The sequence below is a fragment of the Manihot esculenta genome, chromosome 1 (genome assembly GCF_001659605.2).
Source record: "Manihot esculenta cultivar AM560-2 chromosome 1, M.esculenta_v8, whole genome shotgun sequence".
NCBI classification, from domain to species: Eukaryota; Viridiplantae; Streptophyta; class Magnoliopsida; order Malpighiales; family Euphorbiaceae; genus Manihot; species Manihot esculenta.
Window position 1 is genome coordinate 42,677,347 of NC_035161.2, and position 23,585 is coordinate 42,700,931.

The following is a 23,585-nucleotide window of genomic DNA, read 5'->3' on the forward strand; positions in this document are numbered from 1 at the left end:
AACTGATATATTAAATTTTTGTGAAGTAAATAGAATATAATTATAAAAATGATTTAAATATTTTCACTCTAAATATATATATAATATTTAATTTAATAAAAAAAATTATATATTGATCAAATTCTCACATTTTAAAAAGTGAATACTTAACTCACATAATTAATTATAATGTATAATTTTTTTTATGATAATAATAAAAATTATCATAAAATATAAAAAATATTTTTATTTAATTTTTTTCATCTTCAATTTTTTATTAATTTTTATTTAAATATTTAATTATAAAAAAAATAAAAAATATATAAAATTAAAAATAAGGAAAGTACTCCAAATTGGAGAGGAAAATTTACCCTGAAAGTAACGCATTACAATTTCCTAGAAAGTTATAAAATCATAACAACTAAACAAATCAACATTTCATACTTTTCAATAAATTAAACTTTTCTTACTAAATTACTCCAACCAAACATAGTCTTATATTATCATATTATCAGATAAGTTTCGAGTTTAGAGTTAGTCTTACATTATTATATTATCACATAAGTTTCGAGTTTGGAGTTTCTCATTTCACCGTTTGCGACGTAAAAGTGCTTAAAATCACCTAATCCCACTGGGAAAGAAATTGCTAGTACATATCCTATAGCATGAAAATCATGACCACCGCCCTTATCTTTTTTACACTACCCATTTCTCCATATCTATGCAACCGTGCCCGAAAGAATATTTAGATTTTAGTTCTGAAGCTGGAAAATCATTGCCGACAGCCGGAGTTAAATTCTAGAATATATTATTGTCTGAAAAGTGAAAATGATACAGGGAAGCATAGTCATGGAGCAACTTCTAGAATATATTAGATGGATCAACTACATCCAACTCTGCCTCTCTAATATGTAGTACTATAATCACACACGGAGAGAGAGAGAGAGCTCAGTCATTCAACTTTAAGCTAGAAATATAGAAATATAGCTGAAAGGGAAAAGAATGATACAAGATCTATAAGAGAATAAAAGTTCAAGAGTTGCAGTCACTAAAATTGACAGGTTATATTTCTTTGAGGACATATTGGCATGCCTATATGCAGTATGGCTACACCAAAGACCATTTCTGGAACCATTAGCATGAGTGCATTTGTCTCGATTGACACGATCGCCATGAAAAAGCAGAGATGTTAACTTGATAATTTGAGTGTAGATACACTCTGGCCAGCACAAAAGCTCAAAACAACAATCTCCCACACACGCATGGAACAGTAAATATATCAGAGACTACCCTGCAACTGGTTGAGAAGTATTTCACTCTCCTCATTGTCACTTATATTACCTGTCCTATCTTTCTCATTCGACAGTTCTTTAGACAGGCCAACAAGTGATGCATAATTTTCATCTTCAAGATATCCCGACTGCCTCAACCAAACCTCCAAAACTCCTTTACTTGACATGTCAGCTTCTTCCTCACACAGCTTAAAGAAGGATAATACAATTATGGGCTTTGGCTTCCATCTCTTTGATCCTTCAGCAAGAAAAGCTTCCTTAAAGCAAGACAAAGCCTCAGAAATTCTCTTCTCTCTGACATGCCCATCTGCAAGAATCTCCCATGTACTAGAATTTGGCTTTCCTCCCACTTCTGCCATATGGTCAAAGACACTTTCAGCCTTATCAAAATTTCCCTCTTTAACATACCAACCCATGAGAAGATTTCCTATTCTAGGGTCATATGATGTCTTAGTTGGCAGCCATTCATTGTAAAGCTTTTCTGCGCCTTCAATGTCACCCATTCTGACTAAAGATGAGATAATAGCATGATATCCCAAATTGGGAATATTGGGAAAACTTGATTTGTAAACATTCCACACACGATAAACCTCTTCTTTTTTGCCAACATTACCATATAGGCTTAGGAGATAGTGATAAGGTATCCGATCCCGACCTGTGATTCTGCTCTCAACCTTCCTCAGGCAATCTTCAGCTTTATCTAATTGCCCCATCTTTATGTACATTGTGGCCATAGTGCTAAATGTTGTCCAGTTGGGATTAATGGTTGTATCCAGTTTCATTTGCTCAAATACCTGCTCCATCCTTTCAACGGATCCTTGGGATCCACGAGATGATAACCAGATATTATAAGAATAAATATCAAGTCTGATGTTTTTCTCCAACATTTCTGAAATCATCATGTCAACTTTATCATATTCCTTGAGGTTCATATATAGAGTCATCATCACATTGAATGGAAGTGCATGTGTGGCAAAACCTTTATTTCTTATGCTGTCGATCATAGATTCTGCCTTTTCCCTCATTCTAGCTCTCACATAAGCATTGAGCAAAGCCCCATATATCCTCCTGTCCTTTACAGTTTCTGGAAGTCTCAAAAAGAAATCTTCAGCAGCAGAAACTCCGCGCACTTTTGCAATAAGGTCTAATTGAATTGCAGCATCACTGGCAGATAATCTAAACCTCTCTTCTCTATTATTCATCCAATCATAAACCTACAAGATTCGTGATATTTATTTGCATTGGCTATTAATAAAACACAAGTCCAACAACATTAAACAGTAGAATGAAGCACCAGAGCCCGTGCAGCGAAGCACACACATTAAATTCAAGTCACCTTTAGTTTTGAAACCAACACTGTCCTAAAGTGAATAGAATACATAACAATTTCATGAGAGCAAAGCAACATTGAAAAGGGGGAAACAAACAATTTTTATATGTTGATGCACGAGAAAATGGTCAAAACACTCCACTATATCGTGTTTTGCCTCCAGAGAAAAATTTACACACCCAACTAGGCAGGCAAGCAACTGGCATTTAGTATATGATTACCAACTCAACAGAAACAAACTCACAGGCAGTAGCTGACTTGTAATATGCCTAAAAATGAACACCGAAACCAGGAATTTTGGTATTTTACCTCCAGAGCTTGCTTGTGCCGCTTGAACTTCCTCAATTCCTTGACAACCCTACAAAGCTCCCATTTAGTGAGCTTCTTGCCGTCTTTCTCCATCTGATTCAACACAGTCGCAGCGCCCAATTCAGGTTTTTCCATCAAAGAGATTCTCCTGTAGATAGAGCTCCATTTGATCATGGGTCTTCTCTCATAATCCACAGTTCCGTAGCTGTGGACTTGAGATATTGAGCAAGTGACTGTAATTTTGCGGTACTTTACTGATTGGAGAAGGGCACAATAGCGATTTATCCATGGGAGGGGTCGAGAGTAGGAGATAGCTGACGAAAGTGAGGCCTTATGGTGGTGTAGATATGGCTGGAGAAGCATGCTTGCCTTAGGGTTTGTGGAGGGAGAGCAAGAGAGATTTTGGTTGGAGGGCTTCCCTTGAGTTTTGAAGATAAAGCCGTGAAATTACAGCTACGTACATGGTTCTGAGTACTTATTACACATTTTACCAGGCTACAGCAAACGGCTGGCCGTTTCCTGTTGAAACTTGTGACAAGCGACAGGTCGCTTAGATGACATAAAGCGCATATAATGTTTGGAAAATCGGAACACACATATGTATATATACTTTTTATCTTGTTTCATGGCCCGTAGAGCCCAAAACTGTTAGTTTTTTCTAACATGTTGTTTTATATTTATTGTATAATAATAATAACTCACTAATTAAATTGGATATTCTATTATAGTAATATACATGATTAATATTTTTATATTATTAAAATACTATTAAATAATAATATGTTTATTGAGCATAATATTAAAAAATTGTTAGATAGATACATGGGTCTTATCATGTAAAAATCATACTATTTTATTTAGATGGACGTTCAAAGAAGTTTTCAAATTTTATTAATATATTACTTGATAAGAAAATACAAATTTAAAATCTGGTTTGGGAGACTTAAATCATTTAGTGGAGCTCTGAGGAATGAGGATTATTTGGGCCACATAATATACCAAAGACCCAGCGTCCTTTCCATTAGTTATGAGGGCTCAAGTACCGGAACTTGCTGCCACAAATTAAATTCTCCTTTTCCTCTAAATACTAAACACCCTTTGGTTTAAGTCAAATATATTCTTGGTAAGCATAAGCATATGCTCTATAAACTAAGATGAAGGAGCAGGAAACTCATTAAGACAAGTATTGTGCGAAGCTGAAACATTATATTTATTAATTACAACATTAATTAATTGTTAAATAATTAAAAGCATTAGCTAAAAAGAGGTAAAGCATTCATGCTCAGATGAATTTGAGTCATCACATGGAGAGTGGTTGTGTCTACCTTCATACGTTGTTATCACCATTCTACAATCTTCGGATAGTCTTTCAACTCTTTTCTTTACTCGACAATTATTATGAGTACATCGATAATAACTCCTGCCAATCATTCAAAATTCATTGTTATTTTCTACAAAACTCATGATAGGATTTAAGTTAAATATTTGTATCTAATTATGTAGTATATACAAGCATATCCTTCATCAAATTTGCTAGGCATTTGCATACGTTGAAGCTAATTATAATATATATTAGAAATTTTTTTATCACTAGTATATGAGTTATATCCGAATCTTAATATTGACTTTTAAGGGGAAATATATATTCACTTTGTGAACCCTGAAAGCAGTTTCACTATTAGTTACTCCAAGCTTATCTGAAATCTAGCCCTCATTTATTTATTTATAGTAGAAACAATCAAAAACAAAGCTCTTCATGTTGGTTTGATTTGCTTAACTCGGACCTTTAATTAGCCTTTAACTAGTTTAACTACATGCTAATTATTCAAGAGATGCAGAAGCAACATCTATTCCAGATTTGGAGTTTTAGGCCACTGAAATGGTTGCAAGTGCAAGAGAAAATTCGTTTTCTCACACAAACTTCAAACTTGCTTGTTTTTCAAGGCCCATTAAAATAATTTTTATATACATAAGCCTGAAAATGGCTGACAAACTGTACTTTTAATATTCTCTTCTACTTGCAGTCCATAGCTTTGAATGAAATTATTATGCATCATTGCATCCAAGAGTTGCTGATTTTGTCATCAAGTATATATTTATTATTATCATTAAAGAGTTGAGCAGCATGTAAGCTCCTACTTTCATATGAAACCACTTTTTGTTTTTTAATAAAACAAACAACTTCATTAGGGCTAAACTATCCAAGTATGGGATCAAATCTCATCCCACATGTATGTATCTATGTATGTCTATAAAGAAACCTCAAAGCAACGAAATGGTTACCTTGGATGAAGGCTATTCTTGACTACTTTCTGGCCATATTTTCTCCACTTGTAACCATCATCAAGCACATCCACATCACTTCTAGTTTGAAAACAGAATCTGGGTTCTCTAAGTTTTCTCCTAATTTTAACCTTGCTCTTTTCTGAAGATGATGAGCTCCTCCACCTATCAAAATTTCAAATCCTCAGGCTTTGGAAAGTAGGGAAAATTGAAAAGTGAAGAGAGATGGGATGCATAAAAAAAGATAGATCTGTTGGTGGATCTGGGAATCAATGTATATCAGGACTTTCCGAGTCGAGCACTTTCTTCCTCTTTCAGAAACTGAGAGAGAGAGGATTCACTGTAGATGAACAGAAGCTATCTCTTACACATGTGGGTAGATCTCCTTAGATTCTGTTAAACTTATACCTTGTAGAATATTTTCTTGGATATTGTTGTATCCGTGCATGTTTTGTGAGAGAAACCAAAAAAAAAAAAAGAAATAAAGAGGGAGAAAGAAAGGAGCAGAAGGATACCAAGAATTGTTGCCATCGTTAGCACTACCAGTGCAGTTGTCTTCAATATTAGCCTTTGGATCCAACGTTCCTACCTAAAATTTTCCATAACAAGAATAAAAAACAAAAGATTGACCAGTGAGTACCCATAAACAAATACCAGGAAAAGTAACAGAATCTTAGTGAGTCCAAAACTACCCTAATTTTTTTTTCATCAGAATTTATTCAAAGAATCCAAACTAACCTGGTCGTTATGACTAGTAAATCCCGTGTTGGTATTGGTGGTTGAGGTAGTGAGAGGCTGAGAAATATGAGAAGGTTGGTGTGAGTGTGAAGGAGCCAAAAAGCTCAAAACCTGGTTATCTTCAAATTGTACGAAACCCATCTCATGGATTGCTTGTGGTGTGGAGAAAGAGACCTGTAGCTCGTAATTAGGAACTTCTCTTTCTCCTCCCTCCATTCTTTCAAAGTGCTCGATCGTCTTAAGCTGCTGCTTCTTCTTATTGGCTTGGGTGCATGTGTCAGCAGCAAACCAATTGGTCCTGCCGTTGTAGAACTAGAAAGCTGGGCTTGTGTAGCACACTTTGGAGATTATAGTCCGGTCAACAAGGAAACGTCGAATGGAATGTTTCCAGGAAATTATTCTTTCTCATCTGCTCAGGATTTTACTAAAGAAAACAAGACTTCTCTTCTCTTCTCTTCTCTCTCCCCCACACACTACTATACATCCTAGTGCACAGTAGCACCAAATAATTAAGGGAATATTTGGTTCTGTACTAAAATTAAAGGATTTGAATGTATATGAATAGTAATACTTAATTATTTATTTTATTTATTTTTATGAAATGGAGATAGGGGATTAGGAGAGTAGTTGGATTTTGTTTTATTTTAATTTTTTTTTAAAAATTATAATGGATCATATTCATGGAATACGTTTAGGGCAATGCAATACAATACTATTTATAATCAAGACTTTTTTGTTTTTTAGTCTAACATGTTTTCCACGCATTTAGGAATACATTCACATTTTCTTGCATATTGGTAGGAAGTGTAGGTTGACTCTTTATTTAAAATGAAACTTGAATTAAATGGATTAGAGGTATATATTGGATATTAATCAGCGTTGTTTTCATTATTATTATTATTTATAAAACTATAAATAAAAAATATATATATATCAATATTTTAATACAAGCTTTCTATTTTTAAACTGTAAGGAATTAACCAAAAATGAATATATTTAATTAATTTATAATTATAAATAGAATAATCCGTGCACAAGTAAGTACATTTTAGCCTAAAACTATTAAATTAATGCCTCATATACAAATGGATAACATGCTTGTCAGAAAAACGATTTTCTTTGCACTCCAAGGCTTAGCCTGGTGGAAAGTGCATCCTGTAGCCTTGAAAGGTCTAAGGTTCGACTCCCCCAACCCCTATTTCAAAAAAAAGAAAAACGATTTTCTTTGAGAGTAGAGGTAAAAAAAATTAATTAATTAATTAATTTGGTCAAATAGGTTTTCAAGATGAAAATGTGTTATTCATTGAGCATAGCATTTTAGAATTGCCATCTTAACAAGCAAAACCATCATATATTTGGAAGCATGACGTTGGATAATTGGCTTGGCTTGGCTGCTGATCTTTCCTATGTTGTCTAACCTCCACTCCACTGTAACCCAAATTGATCTGAGCAACCCACACAGAGAGCATTGTCGCCGTCGCCCACTACTTATCTTCCACGACTACGATACGTGGATTAGGATCATAACCCTTTTTTCCTCTCTTCAAATCTTTAAGATTTAAGCATGACGTTTGTCTCGGTAGTTGCAATTATTTCTTATCACTACTTAATTAATTTAAATTTATATTTACTACTCATTTAGTTTTAAATTCAGCTGAAAAAAACTATTACTTTGAGTAAAAAATCATGTTAAACTATTACTATAATCATTTATAGTATTATTTTAATAGTAAAAATAAGTTTATTAATAAAAAAAAATGAGAAAAATTTTAGCATAGAGCATCTATATATATATATTTATCGATCATAAAGCTAACATATTTAATGAATATATAGCTTCAATAATAATGAATATGCTAAAGAATTCTCAAGTAGTAATCAGAAATTAAATTCCAACCACTCAATTATTAATGGGCACTAATAATTTTTATTTGGATATGAAATTCATCGCATTTGCTTTCACATGTGCATAAGATAACAACTTAATTTTGATACCAACTTCCTTAAACCTCTCTGCCAAGAATATGTTGGAGATTGATACCCATAATCTCATACAATGATGTTGGTATTATTTGTTAATGTTAGAATTAATTAATCTAAAGAAGAAGTTACTAAAATCTCAAGGAAAGGAGATGGAAAAGGTAAAAGGAAAAGAACAAGTCCAAGAGTGGTGGGGTAAACAAAAACTTCCATCTCGACACAAGTTGAAAGAACGAAAGAAAGAACACCAACAACAAATCCTGCCAAATGGAATTCCATATATATTTGGAGCAACCATTTCTCCTGCAAAAAGGAGAGAGAAAATTTGAAAACTATGATAACCATGGAATTATGGATACCACTCACCCGTTACTTCAACCCCATAGTCTGTGTGTGTGTGAAAAGACCCCCCCAACTTCCCCCACAATACCAACAACAACGTCAGCTGATCCAACCCAATTTGCTTGCTTTTCTTCTATAACATCTAATTAATCAATCTTCATTAACAAGTTTGAAGTTGCTGCACCTTGTACGTAATGTGCATCTTTGACTTACTTGTACTGCTATACAACGGAGAGGAACCTACGAGTAATTAACTCCTTGTTCTTGAAGAAAAGAGAGATATATTGACACAAACTAATGACTTAATTTCCTCCCTAGAGTCAAGCCCATCATTTTCTGATGTTATAATTAGCTTCTTTTATTTAGGCGGTTGAACCAAATCTTTAGTTTTGGATTACATAGCTAATCACATCTCATTAATTTCAACAGGAAAGCTAGCAAACTTTTGAGCTGATGCGTTTGCAAAAGTTGAATGAAAACTAATATTATGAAGTGCAAAAGGGAGAGTATCCAGTGCAAATGAAAATATCTACGGGGAGACTGGGATTATATATTAGATTAATCCTGGTGAGTTTGTAAGGCTTTTAACAGAATTATGTTGCATAATTGGTATGGTAGAAGCAGAATTGTAAAGAAATTCCAACTTGTGTAACAAATAATGATTGCAAAAACATGTCAGCTCAACAATCAGACATGACTTGTGTCTTGTTACATATATACATACAAAGAGTTGGCACGTGCTGTGTGCCTTTTAACAGAACACGCCCTACCTATCTGCAGGCTGCACCTACACTCAATTTTCTTTTCTTTTTTTTTTTTTTTTTTAAGGTTCAGTCTTCTAGTTGGGCACAAGCTCCTCTTCCTCGCCATCGTCAAGGTTCAGTCTTCTAGTTGGGCACAAGCTTCCATAATATGAAGAAAAAGAAAAACTAATTTGTCCTACATGGGAAAATGAAAAAAGATCACTTACTATTGGCATAAAATGTCAATTAAAATTAAAATCTTTTATGTTAAAATAATATTCACCTAATTAATACTGATAAAAAAAAAAAAAAAAGAGCATAGCTAAGGAGGCGACATGTACATCATATCTAAAATACAAGTTCAAAGGAGTAATGAATTATTATTATTATTAGAAGCTAGCAATAAGAGAGGCAGTAGTATATGTGGTGAATTCCATGCAATAATGATGGCCTCTCTCTTTTAATCTTCCATCTCATAATCATGATAGAGTGAGGCATCAGATATTTGGTGGATCCCACTCTTTCTCTTCTACCTTATATAATCTTAATTTTACTTTCTTCGGTTTTCAATTTCCTTTATTTTTTTGTTTTTTTGCTTCAGAAAAATAAAGCTCTATTAATAAAGCTGATTAGGGTTGGAAACTGGAATTCTGATCATTACAGCATGAGAATTCAAAAGAATCCAAGTAGGTCGAATATCGAAATATACTTTTTCTTGTATATAGAGATCGAAAGACAATACTATCCCTCTTTTTACCTGAATCATAACATCCTATCTAATTAATACGGCGGGATCTCATCCACTTTGAGCAATATCGAACCTAAGAAAGCAGCGCTAGTCCAAAATTCACGAAACTCTTTAGACTGATCAATCCAGCATCTCAGACCTTAACCTAAACACGCAGGGCAGGCCAAATCACCCGCGAGCCCAGGTCCAGCGGAAAAAAATCTAGCCCGGCGATGTGACGTGAGAAAAGATGGCAGGCCTAGTTACTTCGCAACTCTGCCCGCATGCGCGCCGAGAAAATTAAATGGCTGTCTGGTGTGGAGAGGGGTCCTGACACGTCCATACGTACGGACCTGAGTGACAGAGACAGATGACACTGTAGCAGAAAGATCGTTAGACGTCACTAGCAGACAAAATGAAAGGAATAAAAGGGGAGAAACGTCTCCCTCTCCATCTAAGCTTACACTTATACTGTAAACCCTATTATCTGGATCTCTGAGGAGCCCTAATACGAAAAAGGGGTATCCAAGTACTCCCAAAGAAAGAAGGTTGTAAGAGAAGAGGGGGTGACGTCAGACTCTAGATTCATGACATCGGAAAGCCTAGGACTATCTATTGCAGAGCAAGAGACATACCTTGAAAACGATTTTTGCAGGAAAACGAGAGAGATGGAACACACAGAGAGCAGAAGAGAAGAAGAGTTCAGTGAAGATTTGGGATTTTGAATTTGAAAACAGTAAAGGCAAAGAAGAGACGTTTTGAGGGGAGTCATTCTCGGGCCGTGCAGACATAATGGATTCTAGGGATTTACCCCCTCATCAATCATGCTGTAATACCCGGCTAGATTCTGGCATCGGAATCCCTACCTTCCGGCGGAATCTCCGTTGGAATATGGAATTTTGATGATGCCAGAGTCTTCTACAGGGGTAAAATGTGATTTCTAAAATGATTTTTACTGATTTTATGGTTTTAAATGAAAAAGAAGTGAGTTTTGAAAAGAAAAGACCAAGGAGGTTTTTGCCAGGTTCGGCCGCCGAAAGTGAAGTTCGGCCGCCGAACATGAGTAGGTTTCGGGAGTGCTTTTGGCCTCCGAAAGCTATGATTGAACAAACCAGGTTCGGCCGCCGAACATGGGGGTATTTTGCATGCATGTTAGGCCGCCGAAGGAGGTTTGGCTGGCCACCTATAAAAGCCCCTCAGACCGAAAATGGGCGAGATTTCTCCCCATTCTCGAGCTCAGGTGTGTTCATGTCCTCCTTTGGTCATTTTCATGTTTTCTCTTCATCTCCTTCATATTTTTATGAGTTCCATGGTTGTTTTGAAGAGTTTTCAAGCTTAGATCAAAGTTTTGGGAGCTTGGAGACCCAAGGAGTAGTTTCCTCCCATCTCCAAGTTAGAGCTCGCACAAACCCTCGATCTTCAAGAGGTAAGTGTGGATCTATGCTTTCTTTTACGTTTCATGAAGTTTTAAGTGAGTTTTAAGAGGTTTTGATGGTTGAGTATGGGTAGATATGCATGTTAGGGTTCATGTGGGTTTTATGCCCAATGTATGATAATGTATGTTCTTGTGATGTTTGTGTTGGGGTTTAGGTCAGTTTTCAAGCCCCTTGAGCTTATGGGAGAGAGTATGCATGATTGGGAAAGAGTATGTGAGGTTTGGTTTGTTTTGGTGGTTTTGGCCTATGTGGGTCATAAACTATCTATGTATGCTTTAGATGTTGTTTTTGGGAGTTTAAGCTTGTTTGAGCTCCTTTGTGCATGGTTAAGGATGTATGCATGTGTTTGAGAAGTTGGGTGCTTGTTTTGGGGTGTATGGAAGGTTTGGGAGGCTTGAAATGCACAAGGGCTGAGTTCTGGATGAACTCAGGGTCGGCCGCTGAAGGTGGTTTCGGCCGCCGAACCTGCCTGAGGATGCAGGGATTGGCCGCCTAACCTTACCCCGGAAAGTTGAGTTTTGGCTTGAAAGCAGACTTTCGGCCGCCGAAGGTAATGTTCGGCCGCCGAAAGTGCCTGACTTTCGTCTCTGGAGTGAGGGTTCGGCCGCCGAAGGTGCCGCCGAACCTGCCTGACTTTCGTCTCTGTCTGGGACTTTCGGCCGCCGAAGGTGCCGCCGAAAGTGCCCTGTCCAGCCTTTTCTTGAATGTTTTCTATGCATGTTTAAGTGATGCTTTAGGGGGTTTTTGGGTAGTTGTTTATGAGTTGTTTAGAGTATGTTTGGCACCTCACTGGAGTCCACCTGTGTAGGATCGAACCCGAGGAATCAAGGTGTTTAGCAGTGTTAGCTGCTTCAGAGTTAGTCCAGAGCTAGCCAGAGGTGAGTGGAACTAACCCTTATGTTTTAAATCAAATGTTTTTAGCATGTTCAAGCATGTTCATGCATCATGAATACCATGTTATGCAATAGGTTGTTTGCATTAGAATTCACGAATATGATGCATTGCATAATACGATGATGATGATGTGGATGGATACTGGATGATCCTCTAGCCCTCAGTATGCTATGACATGATATGGAATGATGTGATATGGCATGTACAATATGATAGGAGATGAGCAGTTCAGGTGTGGCCGTATCGCCCCTGACATAGAGCATTTGGAGTTCAGGTGTGGCCGTATCGCCCCTGACATAGAGCATTTGGAGTGCAGGCGTGGCCGTATCGCCCCTGGCATAGAGTATTGTTTGACTTGTTATGGTACGAGATTGATATGTAGAGGGCTATTGGTGACAGATTTGTAACGACCCCTAAATAGACCGTCACCGGCGCTAGGATTCAGGTCGGCTTAAAGCCGCCAGAACCCGTAGCAAGCCTGCTATACTCTCTGTGTACCAGTAAACCTTATACATGATCATACATTTTATGTGAAAATAAAACTCTTTTCTGAACCAAGGCTCAACCTGTGCATGCACTATCTCTGTACTCTGTACTCATGTACTCTGTACTCTGTACTCTGTACTCTGTTTCCCTGACTAGAGCTTGCTCTAGATGGGTTATCTCATACCTGTTAAGCCTGGTTTTCACATACAGGAAAACTTATATATACATATACAGATCATGTACAAAACATACATCACTAAGTCAAGCAACAACTAGTACATCTCTTTAATATTACATGTCCACTCTAAGCTATTACAGATTTCTTTACTTTTCCTGCACTCTGCTGGACTGTCCCTGTACACTGTACACTGAACCTGCAAAACTGGGGTTAAGGGAGTGGGATGAGCTCTATAGCCCAGTGAGTAGAACAGTAAAACATCTCAGTAAAATATGATCTCATGGAATGCACCATATCACAGACAAGCCACATCAAGAGTAAACCTGTCACCACATAGTCCCAGTAACTCTGTGCCAGGGTGTAGAATCGAGCACCTGGTCTTCCTGTCATATATGTATATGTGTATATAACACCTCTGTACTTACCATTGCCAGGGCGTAGTCAAAGGCTCCTGGACTTTGCTATACCTGCCAGGGCGTAGTCAAAGGCTCCTGGACTTTACTATACGTGCCAGGGCGTAGTCAAAGGCTCCTGGACTTCCTGTCTGTGACTATGGGATCATTCAGCATTTACTCACATCAACAATGAACAATGCAATGCAACATATTCGTGGATACTAATGCAAGCAACCTATGGCATAAACATGATGCATGAGATATGCTCAAAAGCAGTTTGTAGTTCAATTAAAAGTCATAAGTTTAGTTCCACTCACCTCTGGCTAACTGGACTGACTGACTCTGCAGGTTCTGAATCTCTGGAGCAGTACTTACTGCTGCTCTCTCTGATTCCTCTGGTCTGTATAAGCACATAAAGACTCAAATGAGGGACCAAACAAGCTTATGACCAACTCTATTAAACTCCCCAAGAATCCCCTTACACTCACTCAACTATCCATGCAAAGCATGCAAAGGAAAGCTGGACAGAACACTTTCGGCGGCAGGTTCGGCGGCCGAATGTCCTCTCCAGAGACGAAACTCAAGCACCTTCAGCGGCCGAATCTCTATGTTCGGCGGCCGAACCCTTTCGGGGGCAAGTTTCGGAGGCCACAAGGCACTCCAGAGACGAAAGTCTCTAACCTTCGGCAGCACCTTCGGCGGCCGAATCCCCCAAACAGAGCCGAATATGCACAACTCGCGGGGGCAAGCTATGGCAGCCTAAGCCACCATGCAAGAGGTTCGGCGGCCGAATGAACCTTCGGCTGCCGAACCTGAGTTCATCCAGAACTCAGCTTCAACGGCAAAACATCTCCTCCTTCCCTTCAAGCTCTCCATACATGCATATACCAACTCCTCAACACACATATACATAAGTATATGATCACAGGGGTCCAAAACTATCTAATAACCCCAAACAACAAATCAAACATAACACATAAACATGTATACATGCATAAATCATCAAACCTATCATTAAGAACCTAAACATGCATCTTCTTCCATTAACTTCCATAAAACCTTCAGAAAACATATTCAAGAACATCACTTACCTCCTGTAGTAAGAAGCTACACACTCTGAACAAGAGAAAATGGATCACCTCCTCTCACACTCTCAAACTCTCTCTCAAACTCACTTTTTGCTTCACAACCTTCAACACTTGGTAAATGAGCAAACTCCTGCATGAGCTGCTCAAACTCAGCAAATAAACCAAGGAAGACGTGGCCAAACTTCTGGCAACAAAGGGGACATAACACCTGTCCAAAATGCTGACTAAGGATGCCCAAAAGCTAGCTGGCCAACTCAGTTTCGGCTGCCCAAACGCATGCAAAACCATGCAACATTCGGGGGCCGAACTTGACCTTTGGAAGCCGAACATTGAGCACTTTCGGCGGCCGAACTTATCTTCGGCGGCCGAACTTGGCTCCTCTGCCTTGGTTCATTTCAACTCAAAACTCAAAACTAAAGAACTGTAAAACCATAAAACACCTCATAACACATAGAAACCATAACTCCTACCCTTATATAGAATCCCAACACCCCGGATTCCATCAGACAACAGGAATTCCGGTGCCGGACTCTAGCCGGGTATTACATTCTCCCCTCCTTAAGAACATTCGTCCTCGGATGTTCCTAAAACATACAAAAACAAAACACAAGGAGGAAACTAACCTCAAAACAAATATGGATACTGCTGGAGCATAGACTCCCGCGTCTCCCATGTACACTCTTCTAGGTTATGGTGGTTCCATAGAACTTTCACCATCGGAATCTCCTTGTTCCTTAGCTGTCTGATCTGCGTGTCCAGAATCCGCACTGGCTGCTCTATATAGGTGAGATCTGTATGAATCTCCACCTCAGGCTCACTCAGAACCTGATTCGGATCTGACACAAACTGTCGTAGCATAGAAACATGAAATACCGGGTGAATCCTCTCCATAGAAGCAGGTAAATCCAGCTTATACGACACATTTCCGATCCTCTGCAACACCTCAAAGGGTCCAATGTACCGTGGAGCCAATTTACCTTTCTTTCCAAAACGAACCACTCCTTTCATTGGAGACACTTTCAGCAATACCCAATTACCCTCCTGAAACTCTAACTGCTTCCTACGAACGTCTGCATAACTTTTCTGTCTACTCTGAGCTGTTCTAATTCTCTCTCTGATCATGGGCACCATTCTACTGGTAATGTCTACTAATTCTGGCCCTGCAAGAGCCTTCTCTCCTACCTCTTCCCAGCAAACAGGGGATCTGCACTTCCTCCCATACAAAGCTTCATAAGGAGCCATCCTAATGCTAGCATGATGACTGTTATTGTAGGCAAACTCTACCAAAGGTAGATGCTGCCTCCAAGAACCGCCAAAGTCTAACACACATAAGCGAAGCATATCCTCTATGGTCTGGATGGTCCTTTCTGACTGTCCATCAGTCTGTGGGTGGAAAGCAGTACTAAAATCTAACCTCGTGCCCATCGCACTTTGCAGACTCCGCCAAAAGCGGGAAGTAAACTGAGGTCCTCTGTCTGAAACTATAGACACTGGAACTCCATGTAATCTCACTATCTCATTCAGATAGACCTGTGCCAACTTATCCACAGAATAGTTACTCCGTACTGGAAGAAAATGAGCAGATTTCGTGAGTCTGTCCACAATCACCCATATCGAGTCTATCCTGTTGGACGCTACTGGTAAACCCACTACAAAATCCATGGCTATGTTCTCCCATTTCCACTCTGGAATCGGTAATGGGTTAAGCATTCCGGCTGGTTTCTGATGCTCTAATTTCACCCTCTGACAAACTTCACAGGCTGTCACGAACTGCGCCACTTCTTTCTTCATGGCTGGCCACCAATAGACCCTTTTCAGATCCTGATACATCTTGGTGGCTCCTGGGTGAACACTATACCTCGCATTATGAGCTTCCCTCATAATGTCTTCCTTCACACTGCCCCTATCTGGTACACAAAGTCAACTCCCATAGCGAAGGATCCCTTGGCTATCAAATCTGAACTCTGCATTATTGCCTGACTGAACAGTCCTGGCAATTTTCATCAACTCAGGGTCCTCGTGCTGTCTCTGAGCTATTTGCGCCAGAAACACAGGTGTCACCCTCATCTGTGCTATCAACGCACCTGTACCAGACAACTCTAGCTGTAATCCCTCGTCAAAGAGTTTATAAAGCTCCATCACAACCGGTCTCCGCTCTGCTGCTATATGGGATAAACTGCCTAGTGACTTCCGGCTTAGGGCGTCTGCGACAACATTCGCCTTACCCGGATGATACTGGATCTTACAATCATAATCACTGAGCAATTCAACCCATCTTCTCTGCCGCAAATTCAGCTCTCTCTGACTTAAGATGTACTGTAAACTCTTGTGATCGGTGAAGATCTCGCATTTAACCCCGTAGAGGTAATGCCGCCACATCTTAAGTGCAAAGATAACTGCTGCCATCTCTAGGTCATGGGTAGGGTAATTCAACTCGTGCTTCTTCAACTGTCTAGAAGCATAAGCTATTACTCTATCACTCTGCATCAATACGCAACCCAAACCCACTCGAGAGGCATCACAGAACACTGTGAACTCTTCATTACTGACAGGCAGAGCTAACACTGGTGCTGTTGTCAATCTCTTCTTGAGCTCCTCAAAGCTCTCTTCACACTGGTCTGACCAGATAAACTTCTGGTTCTTCTGAGTCAATTTGGTCATAGGAGCTGCTATCTTTGAGAAGTTCTGAACGAACCTCCTGTAGTAACCTGCCAGTCCCAGAAAGCTTTTAATCTCAGTCACTGTCGTGGGTCTGGGCCAGTTAGCTACAGCCTCTATCTTCTTGGGGTCTACCTCAATACCCTCGGCTGAAACCACATGTCCCAAGAAGGAAATGCTCCGTAACCAAAACTCACACTTCGAGAACTTGGCATATAAACCATGCTCTCTCAGTGTCTGCAGAATAATCCTCAGATGCTGGGCATGCTCCTCTGCATCTCTGGAATACACTAAGATATCATCGATAAACACAATGACAAAGTGATCCAGAAATTCACTGAATACCCTGTTCATGAGATCCATAAATGCTGCAGGGGCGTTAGTCAACCCGAACGGCATCACTAAGAACTCATAATGCCCATATCTGGTCCGGAAAGCTGTCTTAGGCACATCTGCCTCTCTGACTCTCAACTGATGATACCCGGATCTCAGATCTATTTTCGAGAAACAACCTGCTCCAGCTAGCTGGTCAAATAGATCATCAATCCGAGGTAAAGGATATCTATTCTTGATAGTGACCTTGTTCAACTGTTTGTAGTCGATACAAAGTCTAAGGGATCCATCCTTCTTTCTGACAAAGAGCACTGGAGCACCCCAAGGTGAGGTACTAGGGCGGATGAAACCCTTATCTACCAAGTCCTGCAACTGTTTTTTCAACTCTATTAACTCAGCTGGCGCCATCCTGTAGGGAGGAATAGAGATAGGTCTAGTACCTGGCAGTAATTCAATTTCAAACCCTATCTCCCTATCAGGTGGTAGTCCTGGCAAATCATCTGGGAATACATCGAGAAACTCTCGAACTACTGGTACTGTGGCTGGTTCCCTCACCTGACTGTCTAGCTCTCTCACATGAGCTAAAAACCCCTGACAACCCCTCCTAAGCAAACGACGAGCCTGAAGGGCTGAAATCATACCTCTGGGTGTACCTCTCTTGTCTCCTCTGAAGACACACTCTGACCCATCCTGGTCTCTGAGACTCACTAACTTCTCTCGACAGTCCAACGTAGCACTATATGTAGATAACCAATCCATCCCTAGAATGACATCAAAATCCGTCAAGTCTAGAACCACAAGGTCAGCTGGAAGGCATCTACCCTCTATGAACACTGGACTGAAACGACAGACTGACACTGCCACTGATGGGTCACATCTAGGTCCACTGACCCAGAGAGGATACTCTAACTCAGAACTGATCAAACCCAATCGCTCTATGGCTCTCGAAGCAATAAAGGAATGAGAAGCACCGGGGTCCATCAAAGCATACACATCTGAACACCCAATGATGAGATTACCTGACACCACTGTGTTCGACGTGTTCGCCTCCTCCTGTGTCACTGTGAAAATCCGTGCTGGGGCTACCGGATTTCCACCTCGGGAACCTGCTGCTGAAGTAGAGGCTACCCCTCTCCCTCTACCTCTGCCACTAGTCTGAGGCATGACTGGAGCTGCTGGCCGTACAACTGGCTGTACCACACTGCCTGAACTCATCTGCTGGGATGGTACAAAAGTCATCTGCGGACAATCCCGAGCAATATGCCCTTCCTGTCCACATCGAAAACAAGCTGTTGATCCCAACCGACAAACTCCTCCATGTGGTTTTCCGCATCGTCTGCAGACTGGAGCTGTGCCAGAGCTTGAGCCACTACCTATTCCCAGACCTGACTTGACTTTATTCCAGAACTTACTCTTTGTTCCTTTTGCTCTATCCCATCTTTTACTGCCTGTAGAACCTGAACTGGGGGCCTTAGAACCCGAAGCCTGTGCCTGTGACTGTTTCTGAATATTGGCACTAGCTTCCATCTTCCTAGCTGCATCTATAATAGCGTGAAAACTCTCCTTTTCTGCTGGAAGGATCAAAGAAGAATACCTGGGATGAAGTCTCATGGTATATCTCCTCGCCTTCTTCTGATCAGTATCATAGGCCTGACCCACGTACTGAAGCAAATCTAGGAACTTATCTGTGAACTCATCAACAGTCATCTCATCTGTTTGTCTCAACTGTTCAAACTCAATTATCTTCAGCTCTTTAGAACTATCAGGAAAAGCCCACCCTGCAAACTCATTGGCGAACTCTCCCCATGACATGCTGTCCATTCTAGGCTCCACATAATTCTTAAACCATTCTCTGGCTTTCCTGCATTTTAATGTGAAACCTGCCATCTCAATGGCTCTCCTATCATCTGCTCCCAATTCGCTGGTGATCATCCTAACTGCTCTGAGGTAATCAAATGGATCATCTCCCGTGTTATATTTAGGAGCATCCAATTTCAAGTACTCTGTCATTTGTACTTTACCTCCAGATGAGCTAGGTTCATGTCTGTCACCAACAGGGGCTACTGGTTCTGGTGGTGGTACTGGGTCATTTAGCTCTAGGTGTGCTGCACTTGGATGGGTAGGGGAAGATGGATACATCGGATATGGTGGGTAATAGTAAGGATAAGGCATATAAGGAGGATATGACACAAAACTCGAGTACTCCGACATACCTCCCATCGGATACTCTGGATAGCCAAAACCTGAGGTCTGAGCACCTCCCTGTGACTCTCCCATACCTTCCTCAAAACTGCCTATACCCATGCTATCATTTCTAGACTGATCAATTTCCATAGCTTCCCTCCTTTCCTCTAATCTTCCTCCCCTAGCGGTTCCTCTTCTGCTCTCGTCGACAGACCTTCTCGGGTCTATTGACATGCCTTCCCTGCTAGATCTCTGAGACCTTGCCCTTGGCAATGCAGGAGGACGAGCAGCTGGTCTCTCATTCTCTGGTGGGACTCCAGTCAATCGAGCTGATCGACGAGTTCCTCGCATCTTTACTCTGGAAACACAACATATAACATACCACATTAGCACATAAACATCACATATCAATCATACACATACAATACTCATGGCATATCATAGCAGATAGGACTCAAGACCCTATCCTAGTGGACATGATTTTCCTATTGTGCTTGACCACTTCTAACCTATCTGAGCCCAACACTGTCTCTATAGGTCCGATCATGTGAACCTAGGGCTCTGATACCAATCTGTAACGACCCCAAAATAGACCGTCACCGGCGCTAGGATTCAGGTCGGCTTAAGGCCGCCAGAACCCGTAGCAAGCCTGCTATACTCTCTGTGTACCAGTAAACCTTATACATGATCATACATTTTATGTGAAAATAAAACTCTTTTCTGAACCAAGGCTCAACCTGTGCATGCACTATCTCTGTACTCTGTACTCATGTACTCTGTACTCTGTACTCTGTACTCTGTTTCCCTGACTAGAGCTTGCTCTAGATGGGTTATCTCATACCTGTTAAGCCTGGTTTTCACATACAGGAAAACTTATATATACATATACAGATCATGTACAAAACATACATCACTAAGTCAAGCAACAACTAGTACATCTCTTTAATATTACATGTCCACTCTAAGCTATTACAGATTTCTTTACTTTTCCTGCACTCTGCTGGACTGTCCCTGTACACTGTACACTGAACCTGCAAAACTGGGGTTAAGGGAGTGGGATGAGCTCTATAGCCCAGTGAGTAGAACAGTAAAACATCTCAGTAAAATATGATCTCATGGAATGCACCATATCACAGACAAGCCACATCAAGAGTAAACCTGTCACCACATAGTCCCAGTAACTCTGTGCCAGGGCGTAGAATCGAGCACCTGGTCTTCCTGTCATATATGTATATGTGTATATAACACCTCTGTACTTACCATTGCCAGGGCGTAGTCAAAGGCTCCTGGACTTTGCTATACCTGCCAGGGCGTAGTCAAAGGCTCCTGGACTTTACTATACGTGCCAGGGCGTAGTCAAAGGCTCCTGGACTTCCTGTCTGTGACTATGGGATCATTCAGCATTTACTCACATCAACAATGAACAATGCAATGCAACATATTCGTGGATACTAATGCAAGCAACCTATGGCATAAACATGATGCATGAGATATGCTCAAAAGCAGTTTGTAGTTCAATTAAAAGTCATAAGTTTAGTTCCACTCACCTCTGGCTAACTGGACTGACTGACTCTGCAGGTTCTGAATCTCTGGAGCAGTACTTACTGCTGCTCTCTCTGATTCCTCTGGTCTGTATAAGCACATAAAGACTCAAATGAGGGACCAAACAAGCTTATGACCAACTCTATTAAACTCCCCAAGAATCCCCTTACACTCACTCAACTATCCATGCAAAGCATGCAAAGGAAAGCTGGACAGAACACTTTCGGCGGCAGGTTCGGCGGCCGAATGTCCTCTCCAGAGACGAAACTCAAGCACCTTCGGCGGCCGAATCTCTATGTTCGGCGGCCGAACCCTTTCGGGGGCAAGTTTCGGAGGCCACAAGGCACTCCAGAGACGAAAGTCTCTAACCTTCGGCGGCACCTTCGGCGGCCGAATCCCCCAAACAGAGCCGAATATGCACAACTCGCGGGGGCAAGCTATGGCAGCCTAAGCCACCATGCAAGAGGTTCGGCGGCCGAATGAACCTTCGGCTGCCGAACCTGAGTTCATCCAGAACTCAGCTTCAACGGCAAAACATCTCCTCCTTCCCTTCAAGCTCTCCATACATGCATATACCAACTCCTCAACACACATATACATAAGTATATGATCACAGGGGTCCAAAACTATCTAATAACCCCAAACAACAAATCAAACATAACACATAAACATGTATACATGCATAAATCATCAAACCTATCATTAAGAACCTAAACATGCATCTCCTTCCATTAACTTCCATAAAACCTTCAGAAAACATATTCAAGAACATCACTTACCTCCTGTAGTAAGAAGCTACACACTCTGAACAAGAGAAAATGGATCACCTCCTCTCACACTCTCAAACTCTCTCTCAAACTCACTTTTTGCTTCACAACCTTCAACACTTGGTAAATGAGCAAACTCCTGCATGAGCTGCTCAAACTCAGCAAATAAACCAAGGAAGACGTGGCCAAACTTCTGGCAACAAAGGGGACATAACACCTGTCCAAAATGCTGACTAAGGATGCCCAAAAGCTAGCTGGCCAACTCAGTTTCGGCTGCCCAAACGCATGCAAAACCATGCAACATTCGGGGGCCGAACTTGACCTTTGGAAGCCGAACATTGAGCACTTTCGGCGGCCGAACTTATCTTCGGCGGCCGAACTTGGCTCCTCTGCCTTGGTTCATTTCAACTCAAAACTCAAAACTAAAGAACTGTAAAACCATAAAACACCTCATAACACATAGAAACCATAACTCCTACCCTTATATAGAATCCCAACACCCCGGATTCCATCAGACAACAGGAATTCCGGTGCCGGACTCTAGCCGGGTATTACAAGATTCATCCTTGAAGTGATATATTTGTGATGTGACGCATTCCATGATAGCATATGTTAAAATGAACTGTTTTCTTTTATGGTTTCTGCTCACTGGGCTTTTTAGCTCACCCCTCTCCCCAAACCCCAGGCTTGCAGGGTCAGAGGTAGTTCAGGAAGACGACGAGATATGGTTATGGTCTTGATATGTAATAGAATAGTAGTGGACATGATGTAATGTAAAGTTATGTAAGGATGTAAACGAGTTATGTTGTAATATGATATTATGTTATATGTTCAGAGTTATAGTATTGTGCTTGGCCCGAGTTAGTTAATCCCTTTATACATGAGTTTTAGTTTACGTTGTTGCATGTGATGGACCGAGTTTGACATAGGGTATGCTGACCCTAGGGGTTCTATGAGTTTAGTCATAGTGCATACATAGGTCAAACTGATTAAAGGTAAAGTTTTAAATGTTTTATGGATATGTTTGATCATGTTTGGGATTATACCAGCTGTATAGGATGCATAGTAGGCTTGCTACGGGCCCCGGCGGCCTTATGCCGATCTGGATTCTAGCGCCGGTAGCGGTTCGGATTTTCGGGTCGTTACAGAATGGTATCAGAGCCCTAGGTTCACATGGTCGGACCTATAGTGTGTCGGGCTCATAGAGGTTATAGTAGGGCAAGCACAATAGGAAGATCATGTCCACTAGGATAGGATATGGAGTCCTGTCTTGTATAATGATGTGAAATACCATGATGATGAGCATGTGCATTAATGCTATGTTATGTATGTGATGCAGGTTCATGTGTTTCCACATGAACCATAAGATGCTAATGTTTATGTGCTATGTTATGCTTTCAGAAGTCAAGATGAGAGGAACTCGTCGATCTGCTAGATTGACTGGAGCTCCGCCAGAGAATGAGGGCATGGATGCCCATTCCCCTGCTCTGCAGAGGGCAAGATCTTGTAGGACGATCAGGGAAAGTACAGCAAGGGACCCTAGAAGGTCTTTTGATGCAGGTCGGAGGAGATCAGTTCATGAAGGTATGTCAGCAGATGTGATGGAAACAGAGGAGGATAACCAGAGAAGAGATAGTAGTTTGGGCATGAGTATGTCAGTAGAGGATATGGGAGAGTCCCAAGGAGGCACTCATGCCTCGGGCTTTGTTCCACCACAGTATCCACCCTACCCGCAAGGGTCAGGGTATCCGATGGGAGGTACATCGGATTTCTTTTGCCATAATCCATATCCCACCTTTATGCCCTACCCTCCCTTTCACCCGCAGTACCCCATGTTTCCATCCTCACCCTTTTTCCCAGGTCCAGCAAACCCTAACCCAGGGGATGCTGCACCTCCTCCT

The 23,585-nt window shown here is 40.7% G+C and overlaps 2 protein-coding genes across 2 annotated transcripts; both read right to left on the reverse strand.

Annotated features, from left to right (window-relative positions):
- Window positions 1-829: 829 nt before the first annotated feature.
- LOC110616806 (pentatricopeptide repeat-containing protein At1g02150) lies at window positions 830-3,348 on the reverse strand. The gene is made up of 2 exons (XM_021759301.2): window positions 2,911-3,348; window positions 830-2,485 (listed from the first exon to the last, which is right to left on the reverse strand). The coding sequence occupies exons 1-2, from the start codon at window positions 3,271-3,273 to the stop codon at window positions 1,259-1,261; spliced, it is 1,590 nt and encodes a 529-aa protein (XP_021614993.1). The 5' UTR covers window positions 3,274-3,348; the 3' UTR covers window positions 830-1,258.
- A 742-nt stretch (window positions 3,349-4,090) lies between these two features.
- Window positions 4,091-6,415, reverse strand: LOC110622825 (probable WRKY transcription factor 12). Its single transcript, XM_021767494.2, has 4 exons — window positions 5,932-6,415; window positions 5,709-5,782; window positions 5,194-5,358; window positions 4,091-4,330 (listed from the first exon to the last, which is right to left on the reverse strand). Exons 1-4 carry the CDS (start codon window positions 6,145-6,147, stop codon window positions 4,168-4,170), a joined length of 618 nt encoding a protein of 205 aa, XP_021623186.1. The 5' UTR covers window positions 6,148-6,415; the 3' UTR covers window positions 4,091-4,167.
- Window positions 6,416-23,585: the final 17,170 nt, after the last annotated feature.

Excerpts from the sequence above, each read along its gene's own strand:
- LOC110616806 (XM_021759301.2), bottom strand. The coding sequence starts at position 3,273 with ATGCTTCTCCAGCCATATCTACACCACCATAAGGCCTCACTTTCGTCA. Across the intron at positions 2,486-2,910 it reads GGCACAAGCAAGCTCTGGAG|GTTTATGATTGGATGAATAA; the intron begins GTAAAATACCAA and ends CGAATCTTGTAG.
- LOC110622825 (XM_021767494.2), bottom strand. The coding sequence starts at position 6,147 with ATGGAGGGAGGAGAAAGAGAAGTTCCTAATTACGAGCTACAGGTCTCT. Across the intron at positions 5,783-5,931 it reads TTACTAGTCATAACGACCAG|GTAGGAACGTTGGATCCAAA; the intron begins GTTAGTTTGGAT and ends GGAAAATTTTAG. Across the intron at positions 5,359-5,708 it reads AACGATGGCAACAATTCTTG|GTGGAGGAGCTCATCATCTT; the intron begins GTATCCTTCTGC and ends AAATTTTGATAG.